The 13,928-nt window shown below is 39.9% G+C and overlaps 1 protein-coding gene across 1 annotated transcript in view; it reads right to left on the reverse strand.

Annotated features, from left to right (window-relative positions):
• The window catches only part of LOC307258219 (obg-like ATPase 1), a 71,497-nt gene that overhangs the window by 42,793 nt on the left and 14,776 nt on the right, over positions 1 to 13,928 (reverse strand). Inside the window, exons 3-4 of the mRNA XM_080037675.1 lie at positions 10,507 to 10,587; positions 10,024 to 10,121 (exon numbers count right to left, since the gene is read on the reverse strand). Coding sequence (XP_079893801.1) covers positions 10,024 to 10,121; positions 10,507 to 10,587 — 179 coding nt within the window. The remainder of the gene's footprint in view (positions 1 to 10,023; positions 10,122 to 10,506; positions 10,588 to 13,928) is intronic.

Consider the following 13,928-nt stretch of genomic DNA (forward strand, 5'->3'; position numbering starts at 1 on the left):
TGAAAATGTATTTTAATATGCAAATGAGCTATACACTTATCAAATATAGGCTACCCAAAATATATCCGCATAGGCTTAATTTTTTCCTTTAAAGATCCAAGTGACTGCTGCAGATATTGCTACGGTTGGTCGCATACACATTCAGTACTTTATGATTCCTCCCATACGTGAACCTATTGAGTATCAGCCACTGGCTCTGTTGCCAGCAGATAACAAAACATTACAGCTGGATGTTTTCTGGAAGACATCCCTACTCCTTCACTCTCAAAGGCCATCATGGTCTGGTATGATGCAGATCCTGCATCTTCTAGATGAACACCCTGGAAGAGCTTCAGTAACATTCCTTCCAATGATTTATCTTGATACCAGTGATGAATCCTGCATATACTCAACATTGAGGTGTTTGGCAACTCAAGCTCTGCAGTATGATGTGACCCCTGTTCTGACGTTCGACCAACCCCTTCTGGAAAGCCTTGACCATTATAGGTTAACTTCTAATACAAATGTTTTACTTTTCATTTAGACTTTCATTGTGTAAAGTTTTAATGTGGTAGGAGTAAAGGTTCAAATTAAGCCTATGCGGATAGCCTATATTTGATAAGTGTATAGCTCATTTGTATATTAAAATTCATTTTCAAAGAAACTTGTAAGACAAAAAATGGTGTTTCACAAACCATGCAAAGCTGATGCAGATGTGCTCATTGTCCAAACTGCCATTGCCTCTGTCAGAACAAAAGACACAGTCTCAGTAGGTGATGACACAGACTTGTTAGTACTCTTGTTGCAAGTCTGATCTGTGGCAAGTCTGATCTGTATGGGTTCACTTTGGTGGGCCTACACTGACCTGGTTTGATCTCTGTTTTATCTAGTGCCACCCAATTTCTTCCCTAAAGATCTCTCATTACATTGGTCCATTTCATCACTCAATTTGGCCCACCTGATTATGTTTACCTGCTATTGAGCAGGTAAACATAACCCTGAGCTGCATTGGTTAAATTGTTAACCAATGCAGCTCAGGGTTCACAAACTTTTGCACATACAAAAGTTGGCAAATAATTTTTTTTAATCTGTTTTAACAATTGATTTCTGGAAAATAAAAATGTTGAATTGATAAACAAAAATCTGTTATTTCATTTAAAAATACTGGTATTGATAAATAAAATTCATAAAGGCTCAAGGTGTTCACATACTTTCAAGCAGCACTGTATGGTGCATAAAGTAGACAAAGGAGTTACGGTCCCAAGGTGTGTGACAATCTCCTCTTTATCCATGCCATTTCAGTCTTGTCTATTTGGCATAGGAAAGGGAATGGCACTGAAAAAAGTAAAAAATTACACTAGCTAGGGGAGGAGTAATCTAATTCATGAGAGGCACCTGTTATACCCCTGGCAGGTAAGCCAGGCAGTTTTTCAGGTTTGAGGCCAGTCTAAAAGCAGTATTGCCATCACCCATTGGTAGTAGGATGATTGGATATTCAATAAGTGTGGAGCTCATGTTCATATTCAAATGCATTTAAAAATAAACTTGTAATACAAAAAAAGTTACTTTTCTAGTATACTTTTACTATGTAAAGTTTTATTGTGGTAGGAGTAGAGGAAAAAATTAAGCCTATTTGGGTTGATTTTGGGCGTGTACGATTAGTGTATAGCTCATTTGCATATTAAAATTAATTTTCAAAGAAACTTGTAATACAACATTTTTTAATTATCATGGATACTTTCATTGTGTAAAGTTTAATTTTGATAGGACTAAAGGAAAAAAATAGCCCTATTGGGATTTATTGGTGTCTCGCCTTATTGGCACACACCTTGGATTGATGAGAATTAAACATATTTCCTCAACTAGGATTTCTTAGGACTTTTAGTATGTTGTTCTGGACACCTCATAGAAATGATCTGAGCTGAAAAAAATTCTTTTACAATTTGTCTGTCGTAAAATGCTATTTTGCCTGGACTAAACAGGCATTTGATGTGCTGAGGACTGAGATTGAATTGGGAATCTAACTTATTTTATGAAGCATTGGCAATCGGTAAAAAAACATTCAGCCCTCTTTACTGCTTTTTCTGCCTGCTGTAGTGTTGTTTTGGCAAGATCTACACTTATTTCTGCTTGTTTCATAAATGCAGAGAAATCAGTTGTCTTTGGTGGAGAGCTATCATAACTTGCGAACATGCCTTTTCCTGCATAACAGCTGACCAATCTATGAACCTGTCTAATCATTTCTTTACCTTGCCTTTTAGGTACTTTTGTTTGCCATCTCTGAAATGTTCCTGCTAATACCAGCCCAAGGGAACATGATTTACAGTCCTTTCATCCATCCAGAATTTTATGCAACATATTTAATACAATCTTTTCTAACGACCATGCACATAGAAAATTGTGAACATGACATATACATTGCCCTTATGACACTTTAAACTACAATAGCAAAGTTGTGATTATACTGTTACAAGAAAAAAGTATAAAAAATATGCATATTTGACATTATCGTTGGGTAAATGGTAATGTATAATTGCATATTATGACTTTGATCGAGAAAAAAAGCAACCGCATAGGTATTAACTGGGCTATTGTAGTGTTTTAACCCGTATTCACACCAAAGATATTAGCAGGCCTCTTCACATGCTGCTTTATTCACATACTTCCGGTAAGCCTACAACCACGCATGACCTTGGACAATCTCTCATGGAAACTTAAAACTCTTTTCGACAAAACTTGAGTCTGTGAATTTTGAGTGTGGCTGATATGACTCTGTCCTCTGACTGCAGTGTCTCTCAGCTGTCTGTCCCTGCTCTGAACACCCTAAAAGGGAAAAAAGTCACAATGCCACATGCCACTTACTACAAGCAAGCGATCCCATTTTTCCAATTTTTTTGTGAAATCTTGTGAAACATCTACTGTTATATTTTGCTTTACCTTACTGAATCTATTGGTCTATTCCTGTCTCTCCCTCTCTTTGTTGTAACAGACAACGTTACATGAGGCCTAATGTACAATATCAGCATTTAACTTACCCATTACAAAAGCGAAAAAAATATATGTTATTTTATCATACAGAATGAAGACTTTTAACAACTGACTTGCAGATATGCTCATCATGCACTGTCAACTCATACTCTAACCCAAACCCTTTATACATTTTAAAACCTCTCATCTTGTCTCTGCTGTGCTGCTGCATTGCTGCTCTAAAACATACAAAATGGCTTCAGTGATGCATCTAATGCCTCGTTTACACCTAGTAGAGCGGGTCGGGTCGGAGCGGCTCAGAGCGGGACAGCTCACTTTTAAGATTCTAGGTGGTGTTTAGGCTGAACTGCGATAGCCCCCGCCAGAATGTGGGTCAAACTATCGGGCTGTGGAACAATTGTGGTCAAGCCAGCAGTCTCTCGTTTTTTGCTCGGTCAAACCAGCCGCTTCTTTATTTATTCCCCCGTTTTGTGAGCGTATTATGACGATAGGCCTAAATGTACAGAGAAGGCCCGGTGCAACCAATAGTGACAGTGACCGAACAGCGCTGGCTGCGGCAGAAACGTGACATCGTAGAAGTTTTATATAGGCCTACTATCTATGAGTGAGACACAGTGTAGCCTTTATAGGTCTGTGAGTGTAGCCCACGGATTAATTTAACAACGAGGAAAAACACCACACAGTAAACAGTGCTGCGCTCACATTTTTCGCCAAAGCACAAGACTCTCTTCACTCTTACCGAGGTGACTACACTGTGGAAATTATTATTTCAACCAATAAACGCATGGCATTTGTACCTCCGCCTTGTCGGCACCCTTTCAGGCGGCCCTAATATCCGTACCCTACCCAACTTTTGGCAAATGGAAAGCCAAAATACACATACCAACCCACTCCGACCCGACCCGCTCTACTCGGTGGAAACGAGGCATAAGGTAGGCTAGGGCTCAGTATAGAGTTATAGTTACAGTATAAAGATTGCCTATTGTAGAATTAAACAGGAAAAAATCCACTTATTGGTCACTATGTATAGCATTTGTGCAGAACACTAGTGGGGTTTTCTAGTACAGCTGATAACCTAATCATAATTTGACCCAAACCTTATAGTACTTTGGAAATAATTCAATTATAATTGAGAATGTATCTGCAAATCAACTGCTGTGCACCGTGTTCCCCCTTCACACTGTGATAATCAGAAACAACAGCAAGTGATGAGCTCAGAACTCAGGAAGACAGTGAAAAAAGTTAGGAATAACTTTGGTAATACTGTGTGAGCAAGACAGAGGGGCCTGTGTTCTCTGACTGTTTAAGGATGCTTGATTTGTTAACAGAAATGTGCAGCTGTTAGCTGATAATGTTAACCGTGAATTGTCAATAAAGAACTGCTAATTGTTAGCCGCTAACATTGACAATGACACACTGATTTAAAAAGACAAATGCGAGCCATTTTCCACTACAGTGATCACTGGCTCCAGTGTTGGTACAATGAAACGTGATTTGTGTAGCTAAATATATGGATTTAGCTGATGTATTTAAGTGTTTTGAAATGATGCTGTTTGCAGAGTCTGGCAACCTACAAATACATGAAATTACTTGCATGTGGTTACTTTTAACACAGTTGAACGGTCATAGTTAGGTTTTTGCCACCACTGAGTAATTTCTTACTAGAGATGGGATAAACAGTTCTCTTGACTGAAATGCAATCCTCGAATGCAACTTCATTGTCCAACAGTGCAACTGAATGCACCAAGAATGTTAGTTTGATCTTTTGATTGGTGCCATGCATTTGGTTTGGATTTGAAGAGAAGCTTTGAAACGTTTGCCGAAGGAGAAGACGAGCAGTATGCACCTTTGAGGTAAGAAGACTATATTAGTTTTGATATGCAATAAGTTTGGCTAACACCTTTGCAAACTACTGTTAAAATGTTCTTGCTTCCATTTGCATGGAAAATTTTGTGTGGTTTGAGGAATAAAGAGAACAAATTAGTCTGTCTTCCTACTATGAATTGTCTGAAGCATGAAGGCATGTTTTTCAAACTGAAAATGTGGTAATTAAAGCTAACTTCAGCTAATGAACATGTCTGTCTTTTCTTTAGCTAAGCCAGACGTACAGTAAAGTAAGGTTATCCATAATTAATAAATAATTAAATTAATAATATTACCCTTTGTGGTGTATTAACGATTATCAACATTTTCCGCTTAAACTCGCTTACAACACAGACTTTGATGAGCTACTGATGTGACACTAAGGTGTCATAGGCAGTGTTGGGAACTATACTTTAAAAAAGTAATTAGTTATAGTTACTTACTACTTTTTCCAAAAAGTAACTGAGTTAGTAACTGAATTACTTTATAATAGAAGTAACTAGTTACCAGGGAAAGTAACTATTTGCTTTAGCCTACTGTAAAAAAAAAAGTTGCTATAGGCCTATGTCAAAGAAAAAATATTTTTCTGAGCAGTTTTCACAAGTCAGTTGAAATGAGTTGAACAGACAGGTAGAGCTACTTGTAGGCTACATAACTTTCACTATTTATTGCACATCAACAGACAGCAAGAGGTTTATCCTGCACTTCAAGTATTTTGTTCTCAACAAAAGTAGTAGAGGAAACTGCTGAATGTACCTTGCTGATCTGCTATCACTGGATTCACTTCAGGTGTGTCGGCTAAAACACCACTTAAGGCCAAAAACATCAGACTATGAAGCATGAGACGATGAGAGGAGGAGTAAGGATTTATCCTATGTTTATTTCCTTCTTTAACATGCACAGCAGCATACAGATCCCAGGAAAAGAACAATAGCAATATTCGGCTTGTGATGACACGCTAAACAGCTGTTGCATCCGGCGAATTACGGCCGTTTAATAACGTGCATAAATTATAATTTATAGACGTCGAGAAACTCCATGCACTTACTCACAAGGGCGATGCAAACAAACTCAGGGAGAGCATGTTTCAACCGTGAATTGATAGGTGGTTACTGCGGCAACGTGCACGCTCACACAACAGAGAGAGAAAGAAAAATAAACTTCACTAAACAGGCGCTCCGGCTGACTGACGTGACGGCGCTAACTGACAGTTATAATGTCATCCACACTGAATAAAACACAACTTAAAACACTATAACAATCGCTTATCTCGTTGTTAACCTACCGTTCTCCTTACTAGCAGTGTGTGTAGTATGGAGCCAGGGGTGCGTTCGGATTAGTTCGGAGTCTTAACACAGTTCAAACAAAGCAGGGCATTCTCACCCTGGAACAGAGATAATATGTCAGTTATCATAGGAGATAAAGATACTGAGTCCAATTTAATCGGCCGATTATAGCACATCTCCGAAAAATCGGCAAAATGGCCGCCGATTTTTTGCCTTTTTTTATTATTTTTTTATTTAAGCAATCATGTTGAGTGAGATAGGTACCGGAGGTAGCATTATAGCCGCAGCAGGTGTGTTGTAATACATTGGATTCATTCACACTTGACAGTTCCCCCTGACACCAATAGCAGAGTCATTGGTCATCTCTTGACTGTTAATAGTAGTTGATATTACTATAGTTATTATATAGAATTTATATAGTGCTTTATTGGAGGTCATTCAAAGACACTTAACATCAAACATATAGAAAATCATACTTATAGAAAAAGAAAAGAAAATACAGACAAATTACAGATAAGGTTTGGAGTGGAGTCAGGTGTAATTATGCTTTCTTAAGGAGGTGAGTTTTGAGTTGACTTTTGAATGGGTTTATTTAATCTGAGATGCTGATCTTTGGAGGGAGGGAGTTCCAGAGGGTTGGGTGCAGTTCCATAAAGTGCTTAATGTCTGAGTTTAAAAATGCGTCATTTCACTTTAGACATATTTGTAACACTTTATTTTTTTTAAGATAATAATGATGCATATTTCAATAAATAAAAAGCTCCTGTACACCTATCAACAGTAACAAGTATTTATATACATTTAAGGGTTCAAACAAGTATTTTTTTAAATATATATTCATGGGATTTCTTAAAAAAAGAATCGGCATCGGCACCCAAAAATGCATATCGGTCGGGCCCTAGTAAAAATATGCAAAATATTTGATTATGTACAATAGTTATATCAGCTGCCTCCCCGAATGCTATTATTTATGTTGTGCAATAACAAAAAGAAAGGTTTTGGACTACATTAACAGAATGGAGTTTTCCTCCTTAAAGTCTGTCTTCATCACAAAGTAGAGAGTGCTTTATATATTTAAAGTACAATGCATTATTTTATGGATGTTTTTACATACACTAAGCCAGCATGTCAACTCTCATTCTTATTGTTTCCAAACAGGTTTAACAAGGACATTGAGTTCATGATTGGCCACAAGCCCAATATTTTCTGGCAGGTGACATGGAGGGTGATTATTCCACTCATTATGGTCTTCATCTCGATTTTCTACTTTGTCACCCAAATCTCCAAGAGTCTCTCCTACTTTGTGTGGGACCAGGACACGGTAAGTGTGCTCTTTGTAGTATTTTTTAGCCTGAAGACCATTTTAAATGTGGTGTTGGGATCATGACTGATGGAGAATCATTCCAGGACATAATTTGTGTTGTGCATTGTTGTGAATTGTAACGTTTTATTTGACTCTCACCATAGGAGAGCTTCCCTAAGGACGTCCATATCCTTCCTGGATTTTCATCATCATCTCTAGTCTGGGTGGAATTCCCTGTTCATCAATCCCAGGAAGGGCCCTCTTCAAGTATTTTTTCAGGAGAAGGGGTTTTATTGTTGTTAGTGTATTATGTGTATGTTCATCCAGGGAGTGGAAGGAACAAGGCTGGCCTTCATTGTGTTTACAGAAACCATCACCAAAATAAATGCCTGGTTCTCCAATCTGGTCTGTCGTCTTTTTAAAAAATGGCCCCATGTAGGACTAACTGGTAACCTGGAGTAATGACTGATGTGTTCAGCAATCAGGTGAAGGAGAAGGGAGTGTCTCCCGCACAGTGCCAACAGGTTCACGCTGCGCTTTGCATGACATACGTGTTTTTATTTTGCTTCCCATGTTAACACGACCGTCAATACAACCCCCGTGTCAGTATGGAGCTGAGCTGCGCCAAACTGACACTCAACTGACACACAGCTAAATCAGCTGTGTGTCAGCTTGAGCCTATTCTTCTTGTGAGCCGCACGTCCAGCAGCAAAAATACAGTAAAAAAATTATGTTTCACATCGTAGGCTAGCCTACATGCCACATTACGGTGCATTGACATAGGCTTACATATCATAACCATATGAAACAACAATAATTTGATGTTTTCTACTTCATTTAGGCTAGATGTAGGCCTATTTCTTTATAATTTTTAACTCCATATTATATTAATGATATATTTCGCAGTTTTCACTTTGTGCTTCCTGCTTCTCTCCACCCCAGAATGTCTGTCCAATGAATGAATGACCTCAGATCACGTGTGGTTTTGCTTCATAATGCTGGTTCACTTGCAAAAGGGGCAATATGAAAGTGGCCCACACCAAACAAAAAAAATCTCAATTATATTTGGTCTGGACCAAAGCAAGTGAACTTGCGGACTTTCCCAGTGTGAGTGCACCCTTAGGGCCTGTGTCCACCAAACACGCTTTTAAAAGGCGGAGCGCTCCGTGCGCTGCTTTCAGCGCGCCCTGTGTGTGCACCAATGGCTGGTTGAGCAGCACTTTTCTTCAAAAGTTCAACTGTTTTTAACAAAAAGTGCTCGGAGCGCTCCGCATAAAAGCGCAAGGCGCAGGGAGCGTTAAACCGCCGCGGGTGCTTTTTAAAAAGGCGCACTGCATGCGCGTCCTGCCATAGAGAATCCATTGCAAACAGGCACTCCGCCTTTTAAAAGCGTGTTTGGTGGACACAGGCCCTTAGACTGATAAGTATATGGAACCCTATGATGTTTATAGTATTCAGCTGAGCACTGGATGCTACAAGTACAGAATATTATTTTATATTTTACGTGTTAAAATGGTCAGTGAACATTCTAAGAAGTGGGAATTGACAGGGTTGTAAATAGTGCTATTCTTGCTTAATATACAATAAACGGATTCTAGTAGTTCACTAAAATCCGTCCATTAAAAAAATGCATTTACCGGCTCGTTCAGTGCTTAGCTGGAGCCCTGATATTCACAACATTGTCACATGTTTTATTAACTGGTGGGAAAATGTTAAAACTATGGCAAATCTATCTTTCTAAACTGGAAAACAGCACTAAATGATTCCATTAACATAAGATAACCACAAGATCTATAATTATATAAATGCACAAATGTTGAACTTTTTTCAAAGCACAAAGCTGAGAACTGTAATGAGCGTACAAAATGAAACAAATGCGAATTCTATTAAATTCTCATGAGATTAGAGGCCCAAAATGTAATAATTAGGTAACAACAATTCTATTAGAAGATAATAAACACATTCTTATGACAAAAATGGCACTCAGTCACATAGAAAAGTTCACACACTGAAAAACCAGTGCGGATGGGGACTTAGTTCATATACTGTAATACCAGGTTTGGCCACCAGGATTGCTCTAAACAACACACAGTTTCCAAAAAAACAGCCTGCTGGGGACTTTACCCACACACTGCAATACCAGGCCCAGCCTACGGGATTGCTGTAGAGCACACACAAAGTCTTAAAATCCTGCCCCCTGGGGTCCCTTCAGGAAACTTCACCAGCCATATCAGAAAGTCATTTCCTATCAAGTGGATGGGTTCGCACCGTGGGGACCACGTTTTTGTCCCCATGGTGTTTCATGGTCCCCATGGTGTTGGTGTGTATTCAGGTCAATGTCCCCACCGTGATAGATAAACGAAAGCACACACACACACACACACACACACACACACACACACACACACACACACACACACACACACACACACACACACACACACACACACACACACACACACACACACACACACACACACGCAGTCGCTTTTTGTAGCTGAAATTTAGATTCAATCAAAGTTAGTAGAAATCAACCAGAAGGAAAAGCTCTTTGGTGGTGATTAATGAGCGCAATGAGGAAGCTCCTTCCTCCAACGCACTTACCATTTGTTCTTTCTCCTGATGTAGTCTTTCTCAGAGAGGTTAACAAGGTAAACCATTGGTTTGGATGTTAAAAACAAGTATTTGTTCAACACTTCGATCTGTGACAGAGATAGAGAAGGCAAGTACTGAGAATCCAAACTTTTTCCAAAGTCGCCTTTGAGGACAGCACAGACAGAGATAAGTGAAGCCAAATCAAATGACTGTCTGGTGTATATAAGCACTGTGGGGTGTGACTTTAAAGCCTCTATATCAAGATCAGCCCGGCTTTAGCTTCTACAGAAGTAATGTCAAAAGTAAACACAACCAACAGAAGACATAACGTGCATAATATTAACTTGGGAGTTGCACAACAGACGTGTTTTGCACAAACACACAAAAAAAATACAGAGGGGAGGAAACAGCCGTTGTACTTTAAGGCCGGATAAAAAAGATTTGCAAGATTAAATCACATTAATAAATCTGACTGTAACATCAAAGGCTTACCTCCTTGTCGTTCCAATCGGGATAGTAGCGGACGTGTTTTTTTTCATCCAGTACCCAGCTCTTGATTTTGCACATGACGTCCTGTTTGGGGTTAAAAGAGAATGAACAAGAAGCCATTAAAGGAGATGAAAAAGAATATAAACCCAGCAGGGTATGGGGTAATTATTTCCTAAATGCATGGCATCCTGATGCCAAAATGAACAATGGCTCCGCTCGCATTCAAGCCGGAGTGGCCTGGCTTTGACAGGGATGGCATGCACAAGACCCCCTTCCCTCCTTTAAATCATGACAAAATGCCTTCTGGGTCGTCTCGCTTAGAGCATCATTCCATCGGGAATGTTTAATGAAAAGCATAGAGAGAGGACACAAAATTGGAAAAAACTGGGTACTAATTGGAAGTTGGTTAGTTAGGTTTAAATGATTACTCCTTCCTCAGGCACTTTGCAGAATGTACTCATCCTCAATAAGCAATAGTGAGGTACAGAACTAATTATTCACTGTTTCTTCTGGAGAAAATATTGAGCATATACAGTGATGTATGCCACATTCATTACTGAGGAGCTTGTGGGTTGGGACCACAAGCAAGACTGGGTCTTGACAGGATCTGGAAGCGGAAAAGGGTGGGAAAATGGGAGGGAAGGTAGTTATAAAATTTGTAATAAAGAAATTGAGCCTATTATTGTTGATCCAGCCCCACAGAAATTAGCGGAACACATAATTTTTTGTTCCCGTCAACTTGACCTCCCCCTTCATATAAAAACTCTCCCCACCCCCTGCAACACTCCCCCTACCTCCCTTTTTCCCTCCCCGAACCCTTGCCGCACTTCACAATCATACTCCCTTTTGAAAGAACTGAGGAAAAAAATCCTGCCAGAGCCTCAATTACACAATGGCAGAAAAAGCTCCACACACTGACCCCCAGCCAGCTGCATTCACTGGCTGCACATCTCTCTCCACAGGAATTCTAAAGGCCTTTTAGTCGGGCCGCCAGAGTGCAGCCAGCGGGAGAGAGCGCAGGAAGAGGCGCATACACTCCGCCCGCGCCCGTCCCAAGTCTTCACAGAGAGATTAATCATCTGTGAAATGGAAACAGCAAACGGCCAGTGACACAGGCTGAACTCGCTCCAGGTTTCCCTCATCAGCTCGCCCGCTGCCGTGCCGCGCTCCTCTAACAGGCAGGTGTTAATAAAAGACATATAGGTCCCAAAGGGGTCAAACACATATGCCTGCCACCATGAAGCGCCGCTGGTGGGCCGGCTTCCTATTATTGTTTTGCGAGGACAGGGGATTTGGAGGATTCACATGGACAATAGGCAATGAAACATTGTTCTTGTAAACACAGCACCAGCAAAATGGATTTAAATCGTCAGAACAATGCATACAAATGAGCCCTGTGCTGCTGCAGTGCAGGCACATCATGCATTAAGGTTTTAACTCGCAATTAAATATCAAGTTTCTTTTTCAACCTGACAGCAAATTTTAATAATCATATCATTTGATATTAAATTTAAATGTATTTGATTTTTTTTCCCTCATCAAATCCAATTTTGTAAAACAGCTAATCTTCAGCTGTAAGTTTGTAAATGCTGCAGCAGAAAGCGTGTGAAAACTCAAAACAACAAAACAGTTTTTTCTTTTAACTTTGAATTTCCCCCGCGCCCCCCCCCCCCCCGTTACTATGAGATTAATCAGCATTCCTCTCCGTAAATTATATCCTTTTTAGTTTACAATGTTAATGGTCCCCTTATGCGTTTTGTCTTGCCCCAACATCTTGTTTCAGCCGGAAGGAACATGCCCTTATAACACTCTGTTTTATTTGTGTCATAAACCGCAAATATTTAACATTTTTCTTAAATGGGTGCAGGTGCAAGGTGTTACTACACTATTAATTATACTATACAATAGTACTCTCTCAGTGTTATACAGTAAGGTATATATTCATATACATTGTAAGGTTGTAGACTGCCTTACAAAGCACTTTCATTCAGAGTCTTTATGAAACAAACTGTAGCAGAAATGCAAATTCAATTAACTCTGTTTTGCAATAGAGATTTCAAAATGTCACATCATTGTAACACTATTCTTTTCCTCTGCAAATCTTTATTTGGGTTTAACTCTGGTGTTATTTCACTTTTTATTTAGACAGAACTAAAAAGTATGTGAAAAGGTGTGTTTTTTTAAACAAAACAAAAAACCTCACCAATGACGGATTTTAAGGGCACAGCTTAAAGTAAAATACTGCGTCCACTAAACCAGCTCTTTGTGAATAGTGCGTCGCCTTGCATCGAATCAGCTTTAGCGAAGTGATAATAAGCAGATAGCTAAATGGTAAAATAAGTTGCCCTCTCATTTCACTGCCATTAAAATAATCCTTCAAATCGACAAGCAGGATAAAAGCAGTTCTTGTTCATGAACACATAAAGACCTGTAGAGTTTATAGAAACCTTAGTGCAACAATGGGAATTGGATCTCATTTCAAAAGGTCTTGCAAATGACTGAGAAAAAGAGTAAAATCCAAGGAAGTCATCACCATCCAAGTAGTTGCACAGAAACACTATTTTACTTTACAGCCAAAGTGAGAACAAGCCCTATAGTTTCTTTTAAATTGTGTATTTTTAGACGTAGTCTTGACGCACATGTTCCACATATAGATGCTGACATAAACATGTGTATATGTTTCTGTGCACAGCTGAGTGTGTCAAACGGCAGGCTCAAGTCTGTGAGACAATCACACAATCCCTCCCATCTAAAAGCTTGGTGCAGCCTTTGATAAGCACCATTCTTCTAAAGAGGTCTTCTATAGATTTCACTCGCCGACGTGTGCACAACCTTTGACAAGTAATGTATCATTTTTATTCATTGCCCAAAATTGTTAGCAATTATGTGCGTAAGCGGCCACCTGCCTTGCCTGAATGGCTCCTGTCTGTGGGGCTACAGGGGTGTGGGGAAGTGCTGTTGGTTGGGGGTGGTGGTGAGGGGGGGGGGTCTAGTCTGAGGGGGAACCAACCAAACACAGGGCTTCTGCAGCAGGTGAAAAAGCCCCTCTCGTTAGTGTAATGAGCGGTCAGAGCCTCGGTGTGCCGGGGGCCTGAAATTGGGCAATGCCGCTCCAAGTGAAAGGCCAGATCCCCTCACGTGCTTAGCCCATCGTAACTGCTCCAGTGATGGGAGAGCATCGGGAGACATTTACAACCAAATCATGGCTAATGTTTGCTGCTCACCCTCATTACCTTAACAATACCACCACCTGAATGCATGTGTATCCTGCTGCATCCACATACGTTGGGATCTGACATCCGGGATTGTGGATTTTTCCCTTTTTTTTCCTTCTTCCTGATCTAACCTTGCATTTTGCCCTGCACCTCGCTGCGCCTTTAACCGAGGATTCCCATGTCAAAGAATATTCTAAACATTGACGGTAT

This window comes from Ammodytes marinus, assembly GCF_949987685.1.
Source record: "Ammodytes marinus genome assembly, chromosome: 12".
NCBI lineage: Eukaryota > Metazoa > Chordata > Actinopteri > Uranoscopiformes > Ammodytidae > Ammodytes > Ammodytes marinus.